We start from the raw sequence: 26,347 nt of genomic DNA, 5'->3' as shown, positions 1-26,347 counted from the left end.
ATTACTGACGTTAGGATCCCGACACTACTCTGAATTAGGACTGCCGGGTTCCCGAACCACCAAGTGTTGGGACTCTGAAGAAGTAAGCCTCGGGAATGGGGGGGTGGGGCGGTTAGGTTTAGGCTGCGGGGGAGAGGTTAGGCTGCGGCCCCTGGGGGTTAGGGTTTGGCACCATGGAGAGATGGAGTTAGGCTGGGAGGGGGGAGGGTTAGGCTGCGGGAAGTGGGGTTGGATTCAGGTGCCAACACGGAGGGTTAGGGTTGACATAGGGGGGTTAGGTTTAGGCTGCGTGGAGGGAGGGTTAGGGGGCCATGTGGAGAAGGTAGGTATACATACCTTCCCTTGTTGGGATGCAGCGGGCGGTATTCTGACTGCCATCATCCCGACTGTCAACATTCCCTACCAAACCTATATTTAAGTATGTATGTATGACTTGTATGTATGTATGTATATAAACAAATATTTAGATTTAGTCTCAAATATAAAAAGGCAAAATACTGTAAAGCAATGTGTAATTAATTGGCAGCCCCTATTGGTACAGTATATAACTGCAACCCTCTTTTGCGGTAACTTGGATATGGCAATATTATTAAGGGGTTGATGTACCATGCAGTGCAAAGAGGGTAGTAGTGGACCAGTGCAGACGTCGCCTGTGTTTGACTAGCCACTCCCTCGTTACCTCCCATAAACCACACTGACTGTCAATCACTCTGTGTCCAAATTTTCACTGCGACCGTCATCGGTGCTCAATCATTGTACATGTGCAGTGCGACTCGGATGCGCTGTACCAAAAAATTGCTCAACTCCACAGACAGCGGCCACCTCTGATTCCGTCTTTATTGTGCTATTTGAGATTACTCTTGACTTCCTAAACACCCACCCCCCCTAAAAAAAAATGTTTACATCATATCGTGCCCCCCCCCCCCCCCATTTTTATGCTTTGAGTTCTCCACCCCTCACTACTCCAAATGTACTACTTTATAATTACCTTGAATCAAGAAAACATAGAAGCAAATGAAATTACTGTAATGTTGTTCAAGGTGTTCTATATTTTGTATTCTGTTTAAAAGTTTACACGCTGGACAGTTCCTGTTAGAATTATCTTGAAACAAATATATCACTGCAAAAAAATATTTTTAATTCCTATTAATCCAGTGAATTCTTTTTGCAATCCAATCAGATTTCTTACATTCATAATCCATGGAATTTTTCTTTTATAGTATGTAACCCAGAAAAAAACTTTATAGAATTCACAGAAATATTGTATTTGTGTAATGCAATGGAAAATTGTCTGGTACTCCACAGGACCTAAAAAAACAAAACAAAACATAAGTAATGCAATCTTCCACAGAATAATTGTGAATTGACTGGGACTCCCCTTAGCCACAATCACAAGTTTTTTTCTCACTAATAGCAATATGAGTGTCTGTAGTTAAAGAAAGTGCTGGGAACCCCTGCTTTGATGGTACCTTAACAAAAGATGAATTGAATTTCTATTATGGACCATTCATTTCAATTGTCCATTTGTATAAGTGGCACACATGTAGCGCACAACTCAATTGTAATGAATGGGTAATTGAAATGAATGCGAAGCATATGGTATCAACGCACTGAAAGGGAGTAAGCAGTGTCCTAAAAACTACTTACAATTCTAACGTAGTCAGACACAACTGTAAAAACATGTGGGTTTGAACAAATGGAACAGTCGCTCCAAATAGTCCCCAAAAAATCAATAGTCTACACCTCTGAGAGTTGCCTTGCCAAGCTTCTCGTGCTGTGTGGCTTATGGATGCTAGAGGTATGAGAACACATAAATGCGGTTCATTGATTTGCACTTGTAGTATAACATCAGTGCGTAACAGCCCTTAGACTACTGCCTTAGTCTCTCTTACTATGCATCTTTCCATTGTTGGTTGATCTTATGATATTTTACAAGTTACTTTCATTCTCAGAGACAATTACTGTGTTTAGTATCCTAAGCCCTGTTCAGTACTTTTCAGTATGTGTTTCCCCATGCATTAAATAGCCCCTGTTACTAATATCAAGGATTCTATATCCCCATCTACCACATCTGACAGCGAATGGAATAATGTGCAGAACTCATAGCTGCCGTGTCAGAGTTCTAAGATGGAATTATCTCACTTTCTGCGGAGTTGGTTTTGGATGTTACTGGCATTATAATACAAAATATGGAATGCATATTATAGGAAAAGTCAGCTAAGGAAACCTCATGGAGAAGGAATATTTAATATAGCAGCTTTATAAACACATTCTTTGACATCTGCAATACATATTAAGTATTGAACTCCAGCAGCTTCCAAGAAGTGCAGTTTGGATAGGTCTAAATCTGGTTTACAGCTGTCATGTTAGAGAGACATGTATAATGTGTAACCTCACAGTAGCTGACTGACATGTTTGCTTCTGCTTTCCAGAGTGTCTCCGCTGCAGAAATCTGAAATTGTAGACATGGTAAAGAAACATGTAAATGCCATCACGCTGGCTATTGGAGACGGTGCCAACGATGTAGGAATGATCCAGACCGCACACATCGGAGTGGGGATCAGTGGGAACGAGGGCATGCAGGCCACCAACTCCTCCGATTACTCCATAGCTCAGGTCAGGAGCACAAATGCACAGCTGTTCTAGACTGCTGACAGAGGTATCAGGCAGAATCTAACACTAATCATGTGGGGATATCATCTTTGACGCCACCAAAACCCAAAGCCAGCACTTTGGAAGCCCTAGTGTAGTGTTGAGGGTTTTTTTTTTTCAAACTGCCCGCAGAGAAAAGTTCCTAAAATTTGGAAGGGATTGCATTTCCCATTGGCAAGTGCAGGACTTAGAGCTGCAGGGGGGAGGCGCCGCTCAGGACACTTGTGCCTCAACAACCCCTCTGAATATGATATGTAGCCCTCGTGGACAATGTTGCTTGGTTTTGTCAAAAAAGATTTATAGGTCCAGAAGTTCATAGGAGGCTGGAACTCGGGGTAGGAGTTTGTAACCTGAAGCTGTTGTTAAACTACATCTCTCATCGTCCGACTGTTTACTGTCAATGATGTTAGTTGTATTGGACGGTATCCGGATGATAGGTCGACAGTTAAAAAATTGACTGTCAAAAGGTAGACATCAAATGATCGACACATCATATGTTCGACATGAGTTGCTTTTTTTATTTTTTTTTATTTTATCTTTTTCATACAGTACTATGATTTGGAATAGTAACCTGTGCAGAGTGCAGCGGTATGCGAGGGGACGCAGAACACTAATTGGGGTTCCATGTGCTAAAAGAGAAAATTTGACACCAAAAAAACCTGAAGAACTCATCACGACCTTTTCACGTGTCAGTTATTTCCATGTCAACCTTTTGACCATGTCGACCATTTGGAGTCTACCTAGACACTGGCAACCTTTTGACTGGCGACCTGTTATACCATAATCATATTGGAAAACAACCCCCCCCCCCCGCCCCTCCCATGTTGTAACATTGTAACATCCATTACAGTGTTGCTGCATGAGCCATAGCACATGGACAGGGGTCACATAGAAATAAGTTACTTCCAGAAACTAGTATTTGAAATATTTTTGCAGAGACAATTTGGGAGAATATAATTATACACGATAGATGCAACGTGCCGTTCCAGAATGGCACATCGCACCCACCGGCATTGCAAGTTGCGATGACAGCACAACCGTAAATTGCAGATATGGCCTCACATCTCCTTGAATTTAATTCCGCCCATTGTTTATGTTATTCATTCCACTCTCTTGTCCCTCACATTCATGTTTTCTCCCTATTTTGAAGGAAGCCTGTTTTAGCTGTGTTAAATGTAAGAAGTTATAATGATCACCATTTAGGCCCTGGTCACACCACATTTGACAATGACCAAAGCATGCTTTCCACATGAGCACCAGATCAATATGTGTGTTATACATCCTCTGCTATCTGCCTGGAGTTAAACACCTCCCAGACTACATTGCAGAGGGTGCTATTCACGTGTTACATCTGACCCTGTCAGTAACATCAGTGAGTTAGGGTTACTGAATGCTTGTTTCAATGAGGTGGAACTATCATTAAGCACAGGACTGAGAATTCATTTATCATACACACTATTCGGGTATTCCTCATGTAATCACTGCGCTAGATCCTAGTTGCTTTCGGAGCGTAGATATTTGAAAGTTTTACAGAAAATGTACATGTATTTAATTACAAAAACTAAATAAATATGTCCACACATTACTTGTTATGTTAGATCACCAATTCACACTAAGATTGATTGCAATTTATTGTTACTTTCTCTAACGTCCTAGAGGATGCTGGGACTCCGTAAGGACCATGGGGAATAGACGGGCTCCGCAGGAGACATGGGCACTTTAAGAAAGACTTTGGATCTGGGTGTGCACTGGCTCCTCCCACTATGCCCCTCCTCCAGACCTCAGTTTGATACTGTGCCCAAAGGAGATGGGTGCACTTCAGGGAGCTCTCCTGAGCTTCCTGACAGAAAGTATATTTGTTAGGTTTTTTTATTTTCAGGGAGCCTGCTGGCAACAGACTCCCTGCATCGAGGGACTGAGGGGAGAGAAGCAGTCCTACTTCTGTGAGTTTCAAGGCTCTGCTTCTTAGGCTACTGGACACCATTAGCTCCATAGGGAGTCAGAACACAGGTCTCACCTTGGAGTTCGTCCCGGAGCCGCGCCGCCGTCCTCCTCACAGAGCCGGAAGATAGAAGCCGGGTGAGTATGAGAAGAAAAGAAGACTTCAGAGGCGGCAGAAGACTTCATGATCTTCACTGAAGTAACGCACAGCAGTGCAGCTGTGCGCCATTGCTCCCACACACCTCCCACACGGCAGTCACTGTAAGGGTGCAGGGCGCAGGGGGGGCGCCCTGGGCAGCAATATAAACCTCATTTCTGGCAAAAGAGATATATATACAGCTAGGCACTGTATATATAAAGAGCCCCCGCCAGTTTTTATTATATTTAAGCGGGACAGAAGCCCGCCCCCGAGGGGGCGGGGCTTCTCCCTCAGCACTCACCAGCGCCATTTTCTCCACAGCACAGCTGAGAGGAAGCTCCCCGGATTCTCCCCTGTTTATCCACGGTGAAAGGGGGTTTCAGAGAAGAGGGGGGGGGGGCACATAATTGGCAGCAAATAATAGTATTACAGCGCTACTGGGTAAACACATTGTGTGTTTTTCCTGTGGTATTAGCGCTGGGTGTGTGCTGGCATACTCTCTCTCTGTCTCTCCAAAGGGCCTTGTGGGGGAACTGTCTTCAGATAAGAGGATTCCCTGAGTGTGTGGTGTGTCGGTACGTGTGTGTCGACATGTCTGAGGTAAAAGGCTCTTCTAAGGAGGAGATGGAGCAAATGTGTGTGGTGTCTCCGTCGACAACGCCGACACCTGACTGGATATGCAGAATTAAGTGCTGAGGTAAATTTATTGCACAAAAGATTAGAGAACAGACAGGGAATCTACCCATGTCTGTCCCTATGTCGCAGGGACCTTCAGAGTCTCAAAACGCCCACTATCCAAAATAATAGACACTGCTACCGACACGGAGTCTGACTCCAGTGTCGACTACGATGATGCAAAGTTACAGCCAAAACTGGCAGAAGAGTATTCAATATATGATTATTGTAATAAAAGATGTTTTGCATTTCACTGATGACCCATCTGTCCCTGACACGAGGGTACACATGTTTAAGGGGAAGAAAGCTGAGATAACATTTCCCCCCTCTCATGAACCAAATGAATTGTGTGAAAAAGAGCGGGAATCTCCAGACAAGAAACTGCAGTTTCCCAAAAGAATTCTCATGGCGTATCCTTTCCCTGCTAGGGCCAGGATACGATGGGAATCCTCCCCTAAGGAGGACAAGGCTTTGACACGTTTACCCAAAAGGTAGCGCTGACATACCAAGATACAGCTACCCTCAGGGATCCTGCAGATAGCATGCAGAAAATTACTTTGAAGTCCATTTACACACATTCTGGTACACTACTCAGACCGGCGATTGTGTCGGCAGGGGTTTATAGCGCTGTAGCAGCGTGGACAGATACCTTATCAGCAGAGATTGAAACCCTAGATAAGGATACCATGTTATTGACCCTAGGATATATAAAAGATGCTGTCTTATATATAAGACATGCTCAGAGAGACATTGGTCTACTGGGTTCTAGAGTCAACGCTAAGTCGATTTCTGCTAGACGTGTCCTGTGGAACATGCAATGGACAGGTGATGCCGACTAAAAGAGGCATATGGAGGTTTTACCTTACAAGGGTGAGGAATTGGGTGGAGAAGGGCTCTCGGACCTGGTCTCCACAGCTATAGCTGGCAAATCTGATATTTTGCCTTATATTCCCTCACAGCCTAAGAAAGCACGACATTATCAAATGCAGTCCTTTCGGTCGCAGAAAAACAAGAAAGTACTAGGAGCGTCCTTTCTTACCAGAGGTAAGGGCGCAGGGCACAGCTAGTTCCCAGGAACAGAAGTCCTCCCCGGCCTCTACTAAATCCACCGCATGACGCTGGGGCTCCGCTAAGGGAGTCCGCCCCAGTGGGAGCACGTCTTCAACTCTTCAGCCACATGTGAGTTCACTCACAGGTGGATCCCTGGGCAATAGAAATTGTTTCTCAGGGTTACAAGCTGGAATTCGAAGAGGTGCCTCCTCTCCGGTTTTCCTTATCGGCCCTACTAGCTTCTCCCCCAGAAAGGGAGATAATATTAAATACAATTCACACATTGTATCTCCAACAGGTGGTGCTGAAGGATCCCCTCCTTCAACAAGGAAGGGGATATTACTCAACCTTGGCTGTAGTCCCTAAACCGGATGGTTCGGTCAGACCTATTTTAAAATTAAAATCTCTGAACCTATACTTGAAAAGGTTAAAATTCAAGGTGGCATCGCTCAGAGCGATCATCGCCAGCCTGGAAGGGGGGGATTTTATGGTGTATCTAGACATAAAGGCTGCATACCTTCATGTTCCCATTTATCCACCCCATCAGGCGTACCTGAGAATTATGGTACAGTATTGTCATTACCAATTTCAGGGTAATTGGCGGAAATGATGGTGCTCCTACGCAAGCAAGGAGTCACAATTATCCCATACTTGGACGATCTCCTAATAAGGGCGAGATCAAAAGAGCAGTTGTTGAACAGCGTGTCACTTTCACTGAAGGTGTTACAGAAACACGGCTGGATTCTCAATATCCCGAAGTCACAGTTGGTTCCTACGACTCGTCTGACCTTCTTGGGTATGATTCTGGATACAGACCAGAAAAGGGTTTTTCTTCCGATAGAAAAAGCTCAGGAACTCATGACTCTAGTCAAGAACCTGTTGAAGCCAAAACAAGTGTCAGTGCATCATTGCACTCAAGTCCTGGGAAAAATCGTGGCGACGTACGAAGCCATTCCCTTCGGCAGGTTCCATGCAAGGACTTTCCAATGGGACCTATTGGACAAATGGTCCGGGTCACATCTACAAATGCATCAGCGGATCATCCTGTCCCCCAGGGCCAGGGTATCTCTCCTGTGGTGGCTGCAGAGTGCTCACCTTCTATAGGGCCGCAGGTTCGGCATTCAGGATCGGATCCTGGTGACCATGGACGCGAGCCTCCGAGGTTGGGGAGCAGTCACACAGGGAAGACATTTCCAAGGCCTTTGGTCAAGTCAAGAGACTTGTCTTCACATCAACATCCTGGAACTAAGGGCCATATACAACGCCCTACGTCAAGCGGAGACCTTACTTCGCGACCGACCAGTCCTGATCCAGTCAGACAACGTCACCGCAGTAGCTCATGTAAACCGCCAGGGCGGCACAAGGAGCTGAGTGGCGATGGCGGAAGCCACCAGAATTCTTCGCTGGGCGGAGAATCATGTAAGCGCATTGTCAGCAGATTTCATTCCGGGAGTGGACAACTGGGAAGCAGACTTCCTCAGCAGACACGACCTGCATCCGGGAGAGTGGGGACTTCATCAGGAAGTCTTCGCACAGATTGCAAGTCGGTGGGGACTGCCCCAAATAGACATGATGGCGTCCCGTCTCAACAAAAAGCTACAAAGGTATTGCGCCAGGTCAAGAGATCCTCAGGCGGTAGCTGTGGACGCACTAGTGACACCGTGGGTGTTCCAGTCAGTCTATGTATTCCCTCCTCTTCCTCTCATACCCAAGGTGTTGAGAATAATAAGAAAAAGAGGAGTGAGAACAATAATCATTGTTCCAGATTGGCCACGAAGGGCCTGGTATCCGGAACTGCAGGAAATGCTCACAAGAAATCCGTGGCCTCTTCCTCTAAGACAGGACCTGTTGCAACAGGGTCCCTGTCTGTTCCAAGACTTACCGCGGCTCCGTTTGACGGCATGGCGGTTGAACGCTGGATCCTAGCGGAAAAAGGTATTCCGGATGAGGTCATTCCTACGCTAATAATGGCTAGGAAGGACGTGACATCTAAACATTATCACCAAATATGGCAAAAATATGTTCTTGGTGTGAGGCCAGGAATGCTCCTACGGAAGAATTCCTTCTAGACCATTTTCTTCACTTCCTACAAACTGGAGTGAATTTGGGCCTAAAATTAGGCTCCATTAAAGTTCAGATTTCGGCCTTATCCATTTTCTTTCAAAAGGAATTGGCCTCTCTACCTGAAGTACAGACTTTTGTGAAGGGAGTACTGCATATTCAGCCTCCTTTTGTACCTCCGGTGGCGCCTTGGGACCTTAACGTGGTGTTAAGTTTCCTTAAGTCACATTGGTTTGAACTACTTAGAACAGTGGAGGTGAAATATCTCACTTGGAAGGTGGTCATGGCTTCGGCTAGGCGAGTTTCGGAATTAGCAGCTTTATCACATAAAAGCCCCTATCTGGTTTTCCATATGGATAGAGCGGAATTGCGGACCCGTCCTCAATTCCTACCTAAGGTGGTCTCATCCTTTCATATGAACCAACCTATTGTCGTGCCTGTGGCTACACGTGACTTGGAGGATTCCGAGTCCCTTGATGTGGTCAGGGCTTTGAAAATTGACGTGGCCAGAACGGCTAGGATCAGAAAAACAGAAGCACTGTTTGTCCTGTATGCAGCCAACAAGGTCGGCGGCCCTGCTTCAAAGCAGACTATTGCTCGCTGGATCTGTAACACGATTCAGCAGGCGCATTCTACGGCAGGATTGCTGTTACCAAAATCGGTTAAGGCCCATTCCACTAGGAAGGTGGGCTCTTCTTGGGCGGCTGCCCGAGGGGTCTCGGCACTACAGCTGTGCCGAGCTGCTACTTGGTCGGGGTCAAACACCTTTGCAAAGTTCTATAAGTTTGATACCCTGGCTGAGGAGGACCTCCTGTTTGCTCAATCGGTGCTGCAGAGTTATCCGCACTCTCCCGCCCTTTGGGAGCTTTGGTATAATCCCCATGGTCCTTACGGAGTCCCAGCATCCTCTAGGACGTTAGAGAAAATTAAGATTTTAAACCTACCGGTAAATCTTTTTCTCGTAGTCCGTAGAGGATGCTGGGCGCCCGTCCCAAGTGCGGACTTCTTCTGCAAGACTTGTATATAGTTTTGCTTACATAAGGGTTATGTTATAGTTTTCATCGGTCTTGGACTGATGCTATGTTGTTTTCATACTGTTAACTGGTTAGTATATCACAAGTTATACGGTGTGATTGGTGTGGCTGGTATGAATCTTGCCCTTGGATTAACAAAGATCCTTTCCTCGTACTGTCCGTCTCCTCTGGGCACAGTTTCTCTAACTGAGGTCTGGAGGAGGGGCATAGAGGGAGGAGCCAGTGCACACCCAGATCCAAAGTCTTTCTTAAAGTGCCCATGTCTCCTGCGGAGCCCGTCTATTCCCCATGGTCCTTACGGAGTCCCAGCATCCTCTACGGACTACGAGAAAAAGATTTACCGGTAGGTTTAAAATCTTATTTTCTCTTCTTCATATATGTAAGGGCCCCATACACTACAACGATTTTGCACGATATCATGCGATTCCAACCTTTCGGGCCGATAAACTGTACAGTATCTTCGGAAAAAACCTGGGTCTTGATGACCTGGGTAACGCCTTAAGAAATTAATTGGCCTGGGGACAATGGCGCTTGGAGATAAGATAATTTCCAACCAGCCATTGAATGTTGGAAGACCCGAGTCACTTGAAGACCCAGGTCTGGTGTGAAGGGTGGCGACCCTAGAATAACCCGGATCATCACCCATATATGAAAGGGGTAACCCTGGCTTCTATGTCCCTGGTCCGAGCAAAGTTATATTCGGGCAGTTATGTCTGAAAAGGGCTTAAATCTGCAGAATTTGTGCTTTGTATACTGCAAGTCATCATCACCTCCCCAATAGTACGTGCAAATGACACGTCTCCCAACCAGTGTATGTGCTGGTCTCCATGGGCTACATTTATTTGATCACGCTCTTCCTGAATTCTGCCCACCCATGAACGACCATTCACTCCCCCCATATTATTCACTCCCCCATATATTACGTAGTTCTATACTGGGCGTGTGCAGGTTCTGTACTGGGCGTGTGCAGGTTCTGTACTGGGCGTGTGCAGGTTCTGTACTGGGCGTGTGCAGGTTCTGTACTGCGTGTGTGCGGGTTCTCTACAGGGCGTGTCCCTGTTCTGTACTGCGCGTGTGCAAATTCTCTACAGGGCGTGTCCCTGATCTGTACTGCGCATGTGCGGGTTCTCTATAGGGTGTGTCCCTGTTCTGTACTGCGCGTGTGCGGGTTCGCTACAGGGCATGTCCTTGTTCTGTACTAGGCGTGTGCAGGTTCTGTACTGGGCGTGTGCAGGTTCTGTACAAGGCGTGTGCGGGTTCGCTACAGGGCGTGTGCAGGTTCTGTACTGGGCGTGTGTGGGTTCTATACTGGGTGTGTTCTCTACAGGGCGTGTCCCTGTTCTGTACTGCGCACGTGCGTATTCTCTACCGGGCGTGTCCCTGTTCTATACTGCGTGTGTGCAGGTTCTGTACTGCGCGTTTGCGGGTTCTCTACAGGGCGTGTCGCTGTTCTGTACTGCACGTGTGCGAGTTCTCTACAGGGCGTGTCCCTGTTCTGTACTGCGCGTGTGCGGGTTCTGTACTGGGCGTGTGCAGGTTCTGTACTGGGCGTGTGTGGGTTCTGTACTGGGTGTGTTCTCTACAGGGCGTGTCCCTGTTCTGTACTGCGCACATGCGTATTCTATACCGGGCGTGTCCCTGTTCTGTACTGCGTGTGTGCGGGTTCTGTACTGCACGTTTGCGGGTTCTCTACAGGGCGTGTCCCTGTTCTGTACTGCACGTGTGCGAGTTCTCTACAGGTCGTGTCCCTGTTCTGTACTGGGCGTGTGCAGGTTCTGTACTGCGCGTTTGCGGGTTCTCTACAGGGCGTGTCCCTGTTCTGTACTGCGCGTGTGCGGGTTCTGTGCTGGGCGTGTGCAGGTTCTGTACTGGGCGTGTGCAGGTTCTGTACTGGGCGTGTGTGGGTTCTGTACTGGGTGTGTTCTCTACAGGGCGTGTCCCTGTTCTGTACTGCGCGTGTGCGGGTTCTGTGCTGGGCGTGTGCAGGTTCTGTACTGGGCGTGTGCAGGTTCTGTACTGGGCGTGTGTGGGTTCTGTACTGGGTGTGTTCTCTACAGGGCGTGTCCCTGTTCTGTACTGCGCGTGTGCGGGTTCTCTACAGGGTGTGTCCCTGTTCTGTACTGCGCGTTTGCGGGTTCTCTACAGGGCGTGTCCCTGTTCTGTACTGCGCGTGTGCGGGTTCTGTGCTGGGCGTCTGCAGGTTCTGTACTGGGCGTGTGCAGGTTCTGTACTGGGCGTGTGTGGGTTCTGTACTGGGTGTGTTCTCTACAGGGCGTGTCCCTGTTCTGTACTGCGCATGTGCGGGTTCTCTACAGGGTGTGTCCCTGTTCTGTACTGCGCGTGTGCGGGTTCTCTACAGGGCGTGTGCCTGTTCTGTACTGCGCGTGTGCGGGTTCGCTACAGGGCGTGTCCTTGTTCTGTACTGGGCGTGTGCAGGTTCTGTACTGGCCGTGTTCTCTACAGGGCGTGTCCCTTTCTGTACTGCGCACGTGCGTATTCTCTACCGGGCGTGTCCCTGTTCTGTACTGCGCGTGTGCGGGTTCTGTACTGCGCGTTTACGGGTTCTCTACAGGGCGTCTCCCTGTTCTGTACTGCACGTGTGCGAGTTCTCTACAGGGTGTGTCCCTGTTCTGTACTGGGCGTGTGCAGGTTCTGTACTGCGCGTGTGTGCGTTCTGTACTGGGTGTGTTCTCTACAGGGCGTGTCCCTGTTCTGTACTGCGCACGTGCGTATTCTCTACCGGGCGTGTCCCTGTTCTGTACTGCGCGTGTGCGGGTTCTGTACTGCGCGTTTACGGGTTCTCTACAGGGCGTGTCCCTGTTCTGTACTGCACGTGTGCGAGTTCTCTACAGGGTGTGTCCCTGTTCTGTACTGGGCGTGTGCAGGTTCTGTACTGCGTGTGTGCGGGTTCTCTACAGGGCGTGTCCCTGTTCTGTACTGCGCGTGTGCAGATTCTCTACAGGGCGTGTGCAGGTTCTGTACTGCGTGTGTGCGGGTTCTCTACAGGGCGTGTCCCTGTTCTGTACTGCGCGTGTGCGGGTTCGCCACAGGGCGTGTGCAGGTTCTGTACTGGGCGTGTGCAGGTTCTGTACTGGGCGTGTGTGGGTTCTGTACTGGGTGTGTTCTCTACAGGGCGTGTCCCTGTTCTGTACTGCGCACGTGCGTATTCTCTACCGGGCGTGTCCCTGTTCTGTACTGCGCGTGTGCAGATTCTCTACAGGGCGTGTGCAGGTTCTGTACTGCGCATGTGCGGGTTCGCTACAGGGCGTGTGCAGGTTCTGTACTGGGCGTGTGCAGGTTCTGTACTGGGCGTGTGTGGGTTCTGTACTGGGTGTGTTCTCTACAGGGCGTGTCCCTGTTCTGTACTGCGCACGTGCGTATTCTCTACCGTGCGTGTCCCTGTTCTGTACTGCATGTGTGCGAGTTCTCTACAGGGCGTGTCCCTGTTCTGTACTGGGCGTGTGCAGGTTCTGTACTGGGTGTGTGCGGGTTCTGTACTGCGCGTTTGCGGGATCTCTACAGGGCGTGTCCCTGTTCTGTACTGCACGTGTGCGAGTTCTCTACAGGGCGTGTCCCTGTTCTGTACTGGGCGTGTGCAGGTTCTGTACTGGGTGTGTGCGGGTTCTCTACAGGGCGCGTCCCTGTTCTGTACTGCATGTGTGCGAGTTCTCTACAGGGCGTGTCCCTGTTCTGTACTGGGCATGTGCAGGTTCTGTACTGGGTGTGTGCGGGTTCTGTACTGCACGTTTGCGGGATCTCTACAGGGCGTGTCCCTGTTCTGTACTGCGCGTGTGCGGATTCTCTACAGGGCGTGTGCAGGTTCTGTACTGCGCGTGTGCGGGTTCGCTACAGGGCGTGTGCAGGTTCTGTACTGGGCGTGTGCAGGTTCTGTACTGGGCGTGTGTGGGTTCTGTACTGGGTGTGTTTTCTACAGGGCGTGTCCCTGTTCTGTACTGCGCACGTGCGTATTCTCTACCGGGCGTGTCCCTGTTCTGTACTGCACGTTTGCGAGTTCTCTACAGGGCGTGTCCCTGTTCTGTACTGGGCGTGTGCAGGTTCTGTACTGGGTGTGTGCGGGTTCTCTACAGGGCGCGTCCCTGTTCTGTACTGGGCGTGTGCAGGTTCTGTACTGGGTGTGTGCGGGTTCTGTACTGGGTGTGTGCGGGTTCTCTACAGGGCGCGTCCCTGTTCTGTACTGCATGTGTGCGAGTTCTCTACAGGGCGTGTCCCTGTTCTGTACTGGGCGTGTGCAGGTTCTGTACTTGGTGTGTGCGGGTTCTGTACTGCGCGTTTGCGGGATCTCTACAGGGCGTGTCCCTGTTCTGTACTGCACGTGTGCGAGTTCTCTACAGGGCGTGTCCCTGTTCTGTACTGGGCGTGTGCAGGTTCTGTACTGGGTGTGTGCGGGTTCTCTACAGGGCGCGTCCCTGTTCTGTACTGCATGTGTGCGAGTTCTCTACAGGGCGTGTCCCTGTTCTGTACTGGGCATGTGCAGGTTTTGTACTGGGTGTGTGCGGGTTCTGTACTGCACGTTTGCGGGATCTCTACAGGGCGTGTCCCTGTTCTGTACTGCGCGTGTGCGGATTCTCTACAGGGCGTGTGCAGGTTCTGTACTGCGCGTGTGCGGGTTCGCTACAGGGCGTGTGCAGGTTCTGTACTGGGCGTGTGCAGGTTCTGTACTGGGCGTGTGCAGGTTCTGTACTGGGTGTGTTCTCTACAGGGCGTGTCCCTGTTCTGTACTGCGCACGTTCGTATTCTCTACCGGGCGTGTCCCTGTTCTGTACTGCACGTTTGCGAGTTCTCTACAGGGCGTGTCCCTGTTCTGTACTGGGCGTGTGCAGGTTCTGTACTGGGTGTGTGCGGGTTCTCTACAGGGCGCGTCCCTGTTCTGTACTGGGCGTGTGCAGGTTCTGTACTGGGTGTGTGCGGGTTCTGTACTGGGTGTGTGCGGGTTCTCTACAGGGCGCGTCCCTGTTCTGTACTGCATGTGTGCGAGTTCTCTACAGGGCGTGTCCCTGTTCTGTACTGGGTGTGTGCGGGTTCTGTACTGGGTGTGTGCGGGTTCTGTACTGCACGTTTGCTGGATCTCTACAGGGCGTGTCCCTGTTCTGTACTGGGCGTGTGCAGGTTCTGTACTGGGCGTGTGCAGGTTCTGTACTGGGTGTGTGCGGGTTCTGTACTGCACGTTTGCGGGATCTCTACAGGGCGTGTCCCTGTTCTGTACTGCACGTGTGCGAGTTCTCTACAGGGCGTGTCCCTGTTCTGTACTGGGCGTGTGCAGGTTCTGTACTGGGCGTGTGCAGATTCTATACTGCACCTGTGCCGATTTGTTACTGCAAGATGGCTCACAGTGCCTCCTAAGCCGCAGCATGATTGACAATCTGCAATCATTTGTGGGCTGGGACAGGGCGTCTCTAGGCAGCGCTCCTGAAAATGGGGATGTTTTCCCCATGTTCTAGAAGTGCCAAGGCCAGTGTCTGCGTCTACCAATGCAGAGTTTAGAATTCTGTGCATGATAATTTTTGGGGTGTAGTATATGCAATTTTGTATTGTTTATACGTATCAAATATGCATATATGCACATACAGTATGTATTCCTATTTCTGCATAGCCTCATCTTGCATGTCATTACACCTGGAGAGGGAAGGGTCGGCAAGTGCTGGCTGAGTACAGCAAGGGCGTGTTCATGCATTTTCTATATGGTTAGAGATGGACAAAGCCACAGAAACTGTACACCTGTCAGCAGAATCAGATTGGCTCTCTGGGGTATTGGCAGTATCTGCTGCCAGTCTATGTATTCCAGGATGATGTTTAGAGGCACCTGACTCTCTGCTCCCGTCCCTGTAATTGGCAGCAATGCCAGTTGTAGGTACACGTGCAAAGAGCCGGGTGCTTCTAAACATTATCCTGGCATGCATGGATTGGCAAGCGTTTCCCGCCAATACCTGGTTAACCAGTCTGATTCTGCCTGTCTGGAGGCATCTCTATTCCAAGAGCTTTACTACAACAGATACATTTGTTCTAACGCAGTTTATGGCTGCTCGGGCTAGCTAAGTCCTGAAGTACCATATATAAAAAATAGATAATCTGACTTTAATACCAAGTCACCAACCATGACAATATATAGGTAGCACGGTAGTTACTTTGGTGGGTGGGGGGGTGCGTGTGTTTGGGATAGGCTCAGTTCCCCTGAGGAATAACTGAGCTGCGCTGTTTGCATTACAGGATGTGGTGCTTAGATAAAGAATTTTATGTGTATCGTGTTAAAATACACATTAAAGCATTTGTCACCTTCATTTAGTTGTTGATGATAACTAGTGTCTTGAGCAGTGACAGCTCCTACCTTAGTGGGAGGAGGAGGGCTGCCGCTGGCTATGCTGCCAGGTCTCTACCACCTTGTACCCTCCGCCTGGGTCCCGGCACCTGTACTAGGGGGTGATTCAGAGTTGATTGTAGTTGTGCTAAATTTAGCACAGCTACGATCAGTCACACTGACATGGGGGGGACGCCCAGCACAGGGCTAGCCTGCCCCGCATGTCAGTGCCGGCCCCCTCGCAGAAGTACAAAAGCATCGCACTGCAGCGATGCTTTTGTACTTCAGGAGTAGCTCCCAGCCAGCACAGCTCCTGCTCGCTAGCCGGGAGCTACTCGTCGCTGCCCGGGTCGCAGCGGCTGCATGTGACGTCACGCAGCCGCCGCAACCTGCCCCCCACAACGGTCCAGCCATGCCTGCAGGTTCCTGCAGTCCTGCAGCCAATAGGTAACAATCCACCATTGGTTGAGTATCTAGCCTCACTGTGATAAGTTTAAGGCGTTTTTAACTTGTCTTTTTTATGTGACTTTTTTAATGTGTATTTTTGCGTGTATATTTGGAGCTGCACATATTTTGAGATATGTGCAACTTGAAATAAACATGTAATTGCTCCATTTTTCCAATATGTGTTGTGGTGAATTCACTGCAAACTATGTAATTTATCCCATTGATTGGCCACTTCTCTGGGAAAAAGGTTGGATCCCCGAGGCTGGTCTCTCCTCAACACATTTTGTCAGTCTCCCAGTATGATGATAAAACGTGTTTAACTGTTAAATGGTCAGGGCCACAGTATAGTCTGTTGCAGAGATAGGGAGAGATATTCTGCCCTCTCCTCTGTGCTTAGTACACACACTTGGCCAAACTAGCATCCCATAGCTAACTTAAATTATCGCTTTATTAATGGTAATGGGGGTCATTCCGAGTTGTTCGCTCGCTAGCTGCTTTTAGCAGCTTTGCACACGCTAAGCCGCCGCCTACTGGGAGTGAATCTTAGCTTATCAAAATTGCGAACGAAAGATTAGCAGAATTGCGAATAGACACTTCTTAGCAGTTTCTGAGTAGCTCCAAACTTACTCGGCATCTGCGATCAGTTCAGTGCTTGTCGTTCCTGGTTTGACGTCACAAACACACCCAGCGTTCGCCCAGACACTCCTCCGTTTCTCCAGCCACTCCCGCGTTTTTCCCAGAAACGGTAGCGTTTTTTCGCACACACCCATAAAACGGCCAGTTTCCGCCCAGAAACACCCACTTCCTGTCAATCACATTACGATCACCAGAACGAAGAAAAAACCTCCTAATGCCGTGAGTAAAAGTCCTAACTGCATAGCAAATTTACTTGGCGCAGTCGCACTGCGGACATTGCGCATGCGCATTAGCGACTAATCGCTCCGTTGCGAGAAAAATATAACGAGCGAACAACTCGGAATGACCCCCAATATCTGAACAGAAGAGCAGCTTGAGTAGCTACAGGTATTATCTTTGTTTTTTTTTTATTTTTTCAGTGCCTACAGATCAAATACATTGTTCAACTATCTTAAAAAAATGACAGCACTAGGTTTCCGTGACTTTATTATATGTATATTTTTGTTGTTTTGTTTTTAGTTTTCTTATTTGGAGAAGCTTCTTCTAGTCCACGGAGCCTGGAGCTACAATCGAGTAACCAAATGTATCCTCTACTGTTTCTACAAGAATGTGGTCCTGTACATCATTGAGGTAAGATTAATGGCAAACTAAACGAGTACATCAAGCCAGCAAACCACGTATTGTCTGCAGGACTGTGAGGGACATCCGCTGCTTGGCCTTAACTTAAGCCAAGTATAATAGACAAAAATGACACAGACATTTATCAAGTTGCGGGTTTCCTGTAACATCATTTGCACAGCAGCCCCTAAAAATGGCTCAGCTTACTAAATTCACATACTGCCTTGAATGATATGCACCAAGCACAAAATCCATTAAGTGCATAAAGACAGCTGCCACAATATTGTGTAGGCACATGTTCCAAGCCTCTAAGTACTTGTACGAGACCTTCCCAGCTCTTTATATTTCAACTTCAAAAGCTAGTTTGCTAGACTTTGGCTGGTGTTGGGCTGTGCAGCTATGCTTTCAGTCCTGCACACAGGGTATATCCATGTATAAATCCTAGGCTAGACCTTGCAGCTACTAAATACAGCTTAAAAAAACATCTTCTGCTTTGATATCTATATGACTGAAGAAATTATGCTGTGGCCTTCACTGTCTTGAAGGGGGGGCAGAGGAGGGCAGTGATCTCTTCTCCATTGGGCATACCACACTTCCAAGCCGCAACACTGTGAGACACCCCTTCCGATCAAATGTTGTCCGGTAAATTATCCAGTGGGATGTCTGGGAATATGCCGGATGTGCAGGCATGCGCAGGGAGCCAGATGTGCAGAATTGTGCAGGGTGCAGAGATATGCCAGATGTGCAAGTGCAGGAATGTACAGAGAGCAGACATGCGCAGGATGCAGGGACTGATTTTTCAGGAATGTGCAGGATACAGGTATGTGTCAAGTGCTAGATGTGCATAATGTGTAGGATATGCTGGATGGGCGGAGTGCAGGAATGTACAGAGAGCAGGATGCAGGTATGTGCCAATTGTGCGGGCATGTGCCTGATGTGCATTAATGTGCAGGATGCAGGGATATTGTTATGATTACACTCAGTTCCGTAGGTTTATAGGTGGCGCATTGTGACGCTCACACAATTACCACCTGCCCAGCAGTCTTTTAGTCTCCTGCAGCCAAAGACTTCACCTATAGTAGCCGCCTTTCCAGGGTGAATTAGGTCCTCCCCGTACTCAGATGCCCGCAGGTTTTATGTGTATACAACACGACTATTGGAGGCTGGGCAGGGGTAAATGCAGTAGGGTGAGACGTTCACCTGACACATCCTTACTACTATGCTAAGGCACAGACTGAGGAGTGTGTACTTAACATAAACAAAATGGACATATAACAACGTACTGGGTATTGAAAGCAACAACACTGAATATACGAATGATTGTGAATGCAACAATGCATAAGATGTAATAAGCAACTTAATAAATAGGAAAGCAACAATGCCCAAAGATGTTATAAGCAACTAGACTGGAATTACATGCAACAATGCACAGGATGTATACAATAAAGAAATGCAGGCAAAGCAGTGTCTGTGTGGAGAGACTCCACACAAAAACCTGAGTTCACGGCAAGCTGGATCAGATCAGGAATCAATCACGCATGGTCTCAGAATCCCAGGTTTGATACAGGCTGACAGGTTCTCACACGAGCTGACTGGATCTCACACGAACTGAAAGGTTCTCACAAAGCAGAAACTAAGAACTATCACCAGCGTTTTGGGAGTGCACTGAGGGAGAATATAAATGGACTACACTCAATCACAGCCCTGATTAATAACTAAGTGCAGCTGCCCTGCTGCACGTACTATAGAGCTTAAGCAACGGGGAACACCTACTGCTTCCAGCGTCCCCATTGCCAAGGAGTGCGGCAGCACCCAGCGCACGGCGTAAGCCTGTTGCTAGGTACCGGGCGGGGCTCAGCGGGAGGTGCGGCGGCCCGGCTCCTAGGTAACGGCTGGGACGCGCGGTGGGACGCGCTCTGGGATCTGTACAGCCATAGGTACCTGGTGAAGGTACTCCTGCTTACCCTCCCGCTGGGCTACAGGTTATGATGGTATGGGCACAGCTCAAAGATGGCATAGAGCGCACTGGCGACTTGTTACATGGGGCTGATTACTTGCTCATGGTCTGTTCCCCTATACTGCCCATTGTCCATCACCATCGATAGCTAACTGGTGTACTGTATATTCTGTATTTGGATCTCCCTAGTCCTGTATAGGGTTCAGTACGATTTGACAGCCAGCATATTAACCGCATCCCCCTGTATGCTCATACACATAATTATACAGTCAAGGTCTTTCGGAGTCAGAAGCCAGCCTTAAGTGCCATGCAAGGTGAGCTTATTTCTATCTCTGTATCTATGAATGCCCCATGAGTCATTATGTTTACAAACAGCTTAGACATTGCTCTACTACTCCTCTTGTTAACTTTGTTCCCTTCTGCCCTAAATGTGGTATTTGGGGTATTAATTCTACTTCGTCCCGTCCGAATTGGGCCTGTAAAAAAACTCCTTCAGATTATGGACCTTATTCAGTAAGGATTGCAATTTCTGCTAAAAAATCATTTGCTGCGATCAAATAGTTGCCACCCAGAAATTGAGAAAAAACGCCCATTGCAGAAATTGCGAATGCAGCGCAATATACGGGCTGTTCGCAGAACCATACGCAATTACAAGAGCATCAAAGATTTTTCCTATCTGCGCCAGGCAAGGTCATCCACAATTCTTGCGACACATTCTTGCAATTCTTGAGACTGGAAGTGGTCATCGCTGACATCAGAAGCCCTCCTTAAAAATGCCTGGGCACACCTGCATTTTTTCAGACACACCCAGAAAACAGCAGGTTTCCACCGAGAAACGCCAGCTTCCTGTCAGTCAAACAGCGTCTGCATTGCGATCACGACGTGTACGCATTTTCTGTTGCTATTTTTGCTCACATGCACAGTGCGAACGCTGCACATGTGCAGTCATTTGATAATCGGACGGATTGCAATTCGCTAATTTTACAATCCTTACAGAATAAGATCCTATATCCGCAGTTGCTGTGTCCTGCATATGTGGATTAAAAACAAACCTCCAACCTTATCTCTAACTAAAACTAAAGTATCATATAGCTTCCATATACAGTAGATAGGATTGTATTGTTCCTGCAAATGGAGGTTTCTTTGGAATATGGGAGAGTTTCATTGAAATACAGAAATCCATGTGTGTTATAGATACTCTATGTGGTATAAAACAAGTCTTCACCTCCCTTAGATTGCCAGCTCCCAGGAGCAGGGTTCTCCTCCCCCTTGTTCTTATAGCCCTCCTCTCTAGCACTGCAATTAGTACCTGTCCCCCCCATTCTCCCCCCTCCACACACGCGCACACACACACACACACACACATACACACACACACACACACACACCCTTTGCGCCACTGCATTTTTTGTGTCTTGGTTACTGTGACGTTATGCAATGTTCTGTGTACCCTGTACTGTTCTGCTATTGTGTATATGTGTGACGCTGCGGACTACTTGTGGCGCCTTATAAATGACATGTAATAATAATGGTACCCCACCATTCATTGTCTAGGTTTGTCCATGTGGGAAGCTGTGGAGTGTATGTAGATGACGCTGCTTCTTTATAGGGCAGTCCATGCCTTGATGTTATAGTCATCCATACCTGGGAGTGGTTGTTTTATATTATATTTCTTGTGCACTATTACGTTGTTAATTTGTTTCTCTCATGTAGCTTTTTTGTCTCTGTTGTATTGTTAAGATTGTTTATGTACTGCTCGATTTATTTTATTCTTTTTTTTTTCTATTTTTGCTGCAATTAAAAAAAAAGTGCAATCAATTCAAGACATACGTTCCCACAGAAAGAAGCAAAAATATAATCCCCCCTCTTATGGTGAGGGTGAACGAATAACATCATATTTTTGCATTTTAGTTCATGTACCGAAGTGGTTTTAGTATACTAAATAGTGTCCAGTTTTATATGGTACAGTAGGACGTGATCAGTATGAATTACCGATGGTCAGGATGTCGGCCATAAGAAAAAATAAGTTTTTACCTCAGGTTTGTTTTGTCAAAGGCAAAGTAGGTGCAACGAAACACAGTGCAAGGCTCCTGGGATCTAATACTCATACATTGCTCAGCAGATGTCCTATAACAGGAAGAGCAGCACTTCCAGGCATAGGATCAAATCAGTACTTCTGTTGAATTTATTGTAGAAAAATAAACTGACTGCACCCTTTTATTCACGTGTGCGTGTTGTTTAGAATCAGTTCCTGTTGTGAATACCCGCTAGCTGTGTAGTGTTCATTTAGCAATGGGTGAATTGCTGAACCTCCTGGCAGGAGCAAGTCTGTGTTTATTTTGCTTTTTTTGTGGGCGATATATGCAAAGTTAAAGCGGTGGTGTAACTAAGGGGGAACGGACAGGGCTGTATTTAGACTTTGTGCAGTTGTAAGCACTTAATGTAGTAGAAGTTGTACCAGACATGTGTAAGCAAGTGCAGGGGAGGGTGTGGGTGTTACAGGCATATACTGCTCCTGTAGACCAGAAGTAATTATCTTATGAAGGAAAGGTGGTGTAACAGGCCTGGATTTACATTTTGTAGCCATATTTTTATTTTGATCCTATCCCATTATACTTGTGATTTTTTTTTTATATATAAAGTTTATTGAAAGGTCACAGAAAAAAATTAAATTACAATGATATATAAAGGTGTATATAATAAGCATAAATATAACACAGTCTGTAGTAATCAAAAAATTGAGTAAGAGGGGGAGTAGAGGAAGAAGGGGGAGAAGTACAAAAGGAAACGGTGTGGCTGACCATATAAAGAGAAAGAAGGGTAAAAACAGACAGATAGAAGTGAAGATAGAAGACAGAGTTTGTGCAAGGTGGATACCAATCTAAAGGTACTGGAGGAATTCTTAAGAATACAGGTAATAAATAATTGTTTCCAATCAGCGGCTATCTGACAAGTGTGGCAGAAACTGTGTGGCGTATTAGTTTGTTTTGGTGCTTTGTTGCTGTTGAGAGGCTCAAAGGCAGGAGGAAAAACGTAGGTTGGCATGGGATGGGAATTTGGAGAACTTCAGATATACAGTAGGTCTGCAGCATAAAGTAAAGTGATCCCTGATACAATCACTTTAGCTTACACATTGCTGGGATGGGCTCCTGTCGGAGCGTCTGTCCTTGGATGTGATTTTTAATACAACTTGGCTGAAATTAATTTCTTATTGCTCAAACAGCGGCAATACAAATTTCTATTTTGCAAATCCAAACCTCAATAAACAGTAAATGGGCCCCTTCTAATATACTATTATCTGCATTCCCCATAGTGTCCTCTATGCTGTTTTTATCATAAATGTGTATGTATAGATAGATAGATAGATAGATAGATAGATAGATAGATAGATAGATACAGTAGATAGATCTGTCATTAAGTAAGTGGTGTAAGTCCAGCTGCCGACATTAAGTGATATAGGGGCACCAAAATGAAATTATATTTTGGCCCCTCCCATCCAAAAAGCTTTTGGCACCACTGATGCTGATGCAGCAATGTTTACAAACTTTGTCCATATTTTGCAATGTTCTGTACTGTAAGTCACTTTTGTCTTGTTTTGTTCCTTCATTTTATGTACTAAGGAGCTGAGGACCCCTTGTGGTGCCATATAAATAAAGGATCTAAAGTGTTGCTATTGTAGGTGCAGGGAGTGCGGGTGCTACGGGTTCGGAGCTCCCCCCGCACCCAGTTACACTGCCAGCAGGCGAGTGCTCAACCCTGAGCTCCGTGGCTCATTTTATATGACATGTTAATCCAAACAACCTACAGTACATTATCTGCATTGTAGTCAGAAATAGGCAATAGGACATGTGTAGATGTATTTCCTACACCTGTGTCATGCTGGGGGACGTTCACATAAAGGGTTGCCACGTAACTGTCATATTACCCAGAACTCTATATTCTATATTATCAGTAGTTAGAGTAGTTCGATCATCTCCCTAAGGGGCATATTCATCATGAAAGAATTGTGCAATGAGAATTTTTAGTTTTCAATTCTCATTGCATTCTCTCACAATTATTTCATGATTCATTATGCCAGCATGAGAAAATGATCACTTCCGAAAAACTGGTCTTTTTCAGAAAGTGATAACTTTCCCCTCTGCAGCAGCACCCCCCACTTCCCCGCTGGGACATCATTGCCGGTCTTCAGCTGCAGAGGCCCCAGCACATGTTATTGCCTGTGCTGCATTAGTGCCGGCTGTGGACACTCTCTCTCTCCCGCACTGCTGTGTCTCGGTCGCGCCCGCACTTATGTGTCCCGACCGCGGCTGCACCTCCATCTTTTCTGCTGCAACTTACGTGTCGTGGCCGCAATTGTCTGTCCCGGCTGTGGCCCCCCTCTGCCGCCGGTACTTGTGTTTCCTCCCCTCTCCACTGCCGACAATGTGTCCCTGCCATGACCGATCAGATAATTTTGATTAGATAATTCGGATCAAAACCAAATAAACATAGGAAGAGAGAAGAACATAGCTAGGAACAGGAAAAGCACAAACAAAACTCTAAAAGCTATGTGTGCAAATGCTAGGAGCTTAGGAAATAAAATTCCAGAACTAACTGCAATAATGACAAGGGATGATCTAGATATTGTGGCAATTACAGCCAGGGTCGGACTGGCCCACGGGGGTACAGGGAAACCACCGGTAGGCCCCACTGCCTGAGGGCCCAGTCCTTCCTCTAGGGATCAGGTTCCAGACTGTGCACTTGTATTATACATGGTAGATGTGTTGCATTACACTGCATTAAACTATTGTGTATTTCAAGCCTCTGTGGAGGCTGGCCACACCCCCTTTGTAGGCTGGCCACACCTATAATTATGGGCCCCTCTAACTGCTTTCCCCCGGTGGGACCTTCATGCCCCAGTCAGACACTGATTACAGAGTCATGGTGCAATGAAAATCATGACAGCGACATAGCTATACCGGGATATACTTTATTTAGGAAGGACAGAATGGGGAAAATCGGAGGAGGGGTAGCAATATACTGTATGTAAAAAAAAAAAGCATAAATACTACCTTAATACAAAGTATTGAAGAAAAAACTGAGGCCGTTTGGGTGACCATAGAAACAGGGGAGAAGTCTATTGTTCGTATTGGCGTGATATACAGGCCACCAGGACAGGAAGAAGAACTGGACAAGAACCTATTGCAGGACATAACTAAAATTGCATTAAAATGAGAGGTAATAATCATGGGAGACTTTAATCTTCCTGATGTAAACTGGGAGGTGTCTGTTGCTTGTTCCACTAGAAGTAGAGACATTTTAAATTCCCTTCAGGGAGCATCCCTCCACCAATTGGTGAGGGAACCCACTCGGAAAGACGCAATATTAGACTTAATACTTACAAATGGAGACAGAATATCAGACATAAAAGTGGGTGAAAACCTGGGATCCAGTGCAATTCTTTGGCAGAGTGGAGGAACTTTGAATCAGTGCAGGAGAGGTGGGAAACATTAAAAAGTTCAATATTAAAGGCAACAGACCTTTGTATCAAGTGTTAGGAAAAACGCAAGGAAAAGGAAGCCAGTGTGGTTTGCGAAAGAAGTAGCAAATATTGTGAAAGAAAAAAAGATGGCTTTTAGGAAATATAAGCAGACACAAAATAATGAAGACAAAGAGATATATCTTGTTAGACAGAAGGAGACTAAGAAGGTAATCAGATGTGCAAAGGCACAAGCTGAGGAGAAAATGGCCCAGTCAGTGGGTAAAGGAGGCAAAACTTTTTTTTAGGTATATAAGTGAAAGGAGAAAAACAAAAGGCGGAATTATAAAACTAAAGACTGGGAGTCTTATTGAGGGAGACAATGTAATAGCAGATCATCTTAATAATTATTTTTGCTCAGTATTTACTACTGAAAGAGAGGGGAAGGGGCCACAGTTAAGTTGCAGGGATATTTAAGAAAATGAAACAAGTATATTTACAGAGGAGAAGGTCCTAACAGAACTCTCACAGCTGAAAGTGGACAAATCTATGGGGCCAGATGGGATACATCCAAGGATACTAAAAGAACTTAGAGGTGCTGGTAGCACCATTGATATAATTATTCAACCAGTCATTAGCTACAGGAGTAGTTCCAGAGGACTGGAAAATAGCAAACGTAGTCCCACTGCACAAAAGTGGAACAATGGAAGAGGCAAACAACTACAGACCAGTGAGTCTTACATCAGTAGAAGGGAAACTGATGGAAACACTCTTAAAAGAAAGAGTTGTAGATTATCTCAAATCCAGCAATTTACAGGATCCCAAACAGCATGGATTCACTGGGGGGAGATCATGTCAAACAAATTTTATTGACCTTTTTGACTGTGTGACTAAAGTGATGGATAAAGGTGGAGCCATGTATATAGCTTATCTAGACTTTAGTAAGGCTTTTGACACTGTTCCGCATCGGAGACTGCTAAATAAACTCGGATGCTTGGGATTGGATACTAGGATTATTTAATGGATAAAATCTTGTTTTCAGAATAGAAAACAGAGTTGTGGTAAATGGAGTGCATTCACAGGAGGGAAATGTTACCAGTGGAGTACCCCAGGGATCTGTACTTGGACTAGTGCTTTTTAATATCTTTATTGGTGACATTGCAAATTACATTAAAGGGAAAGTATGCCTTTTTGCAGATGACACAAAGGTATGCAGCAGGGTAGACACACCAGGTGGGGTAAAACAAATGACTGAGGATATAGGTAGACTAGAGGAATGGTCAAGAGTGTGGCAAATACAGTTTAATGCCCAAAAATGCAAAATCATGCACTTGGGTCTCAAGAATCCAAAGGCTAAATATAGTAT

General features: G+C 46.8%; 1 protein-coding gene across 1 annotated transcript in view; it reads left to right on the top strand.

Moving 5' to 3' along the window:
* The window catches only part of ATP8A2 (ATPase phospholipid transporting 8A2), a 1,320,460-nt gene that overhangs the window by 747,698 nt on the left and 546,415 nt on the right, over nt 1-26,347 (top strand). Inside the window, exons 26-27 of the mRNA XM_063951698.1 lie at nt 2,433-2,616; nt 17,468-17,578. Coding sequence (XP_063807768.1) covers nt 2,433-2,616; nt 17,468-17,578 — 295 coding nt within the window. The remainder of the gene's footprint in view (nt 1-2,432; nt 2,617-17,467; nt 17,579-26,347) is intronic.

Source organism: Pseudophryne corroboree, chromosome 2, assembly GCF_028390025.1.
Source record: "Pseudophryne corroboree isolate aPseCor3 chromosome 2, aPseCor3.hap2, whole genome shotgun sequence".
NCBI lineage: Eukaryota > Metazoa > Chordata > Amphibia > Anura > Myobatrachidae > Pseudophryne > Pseudophryne corroboree.
The sequence above is the reverse complement of the archived record's forward strand: the minus strand, read 5'-3'. Positions and strand labels throughout refer to the sequence as shown.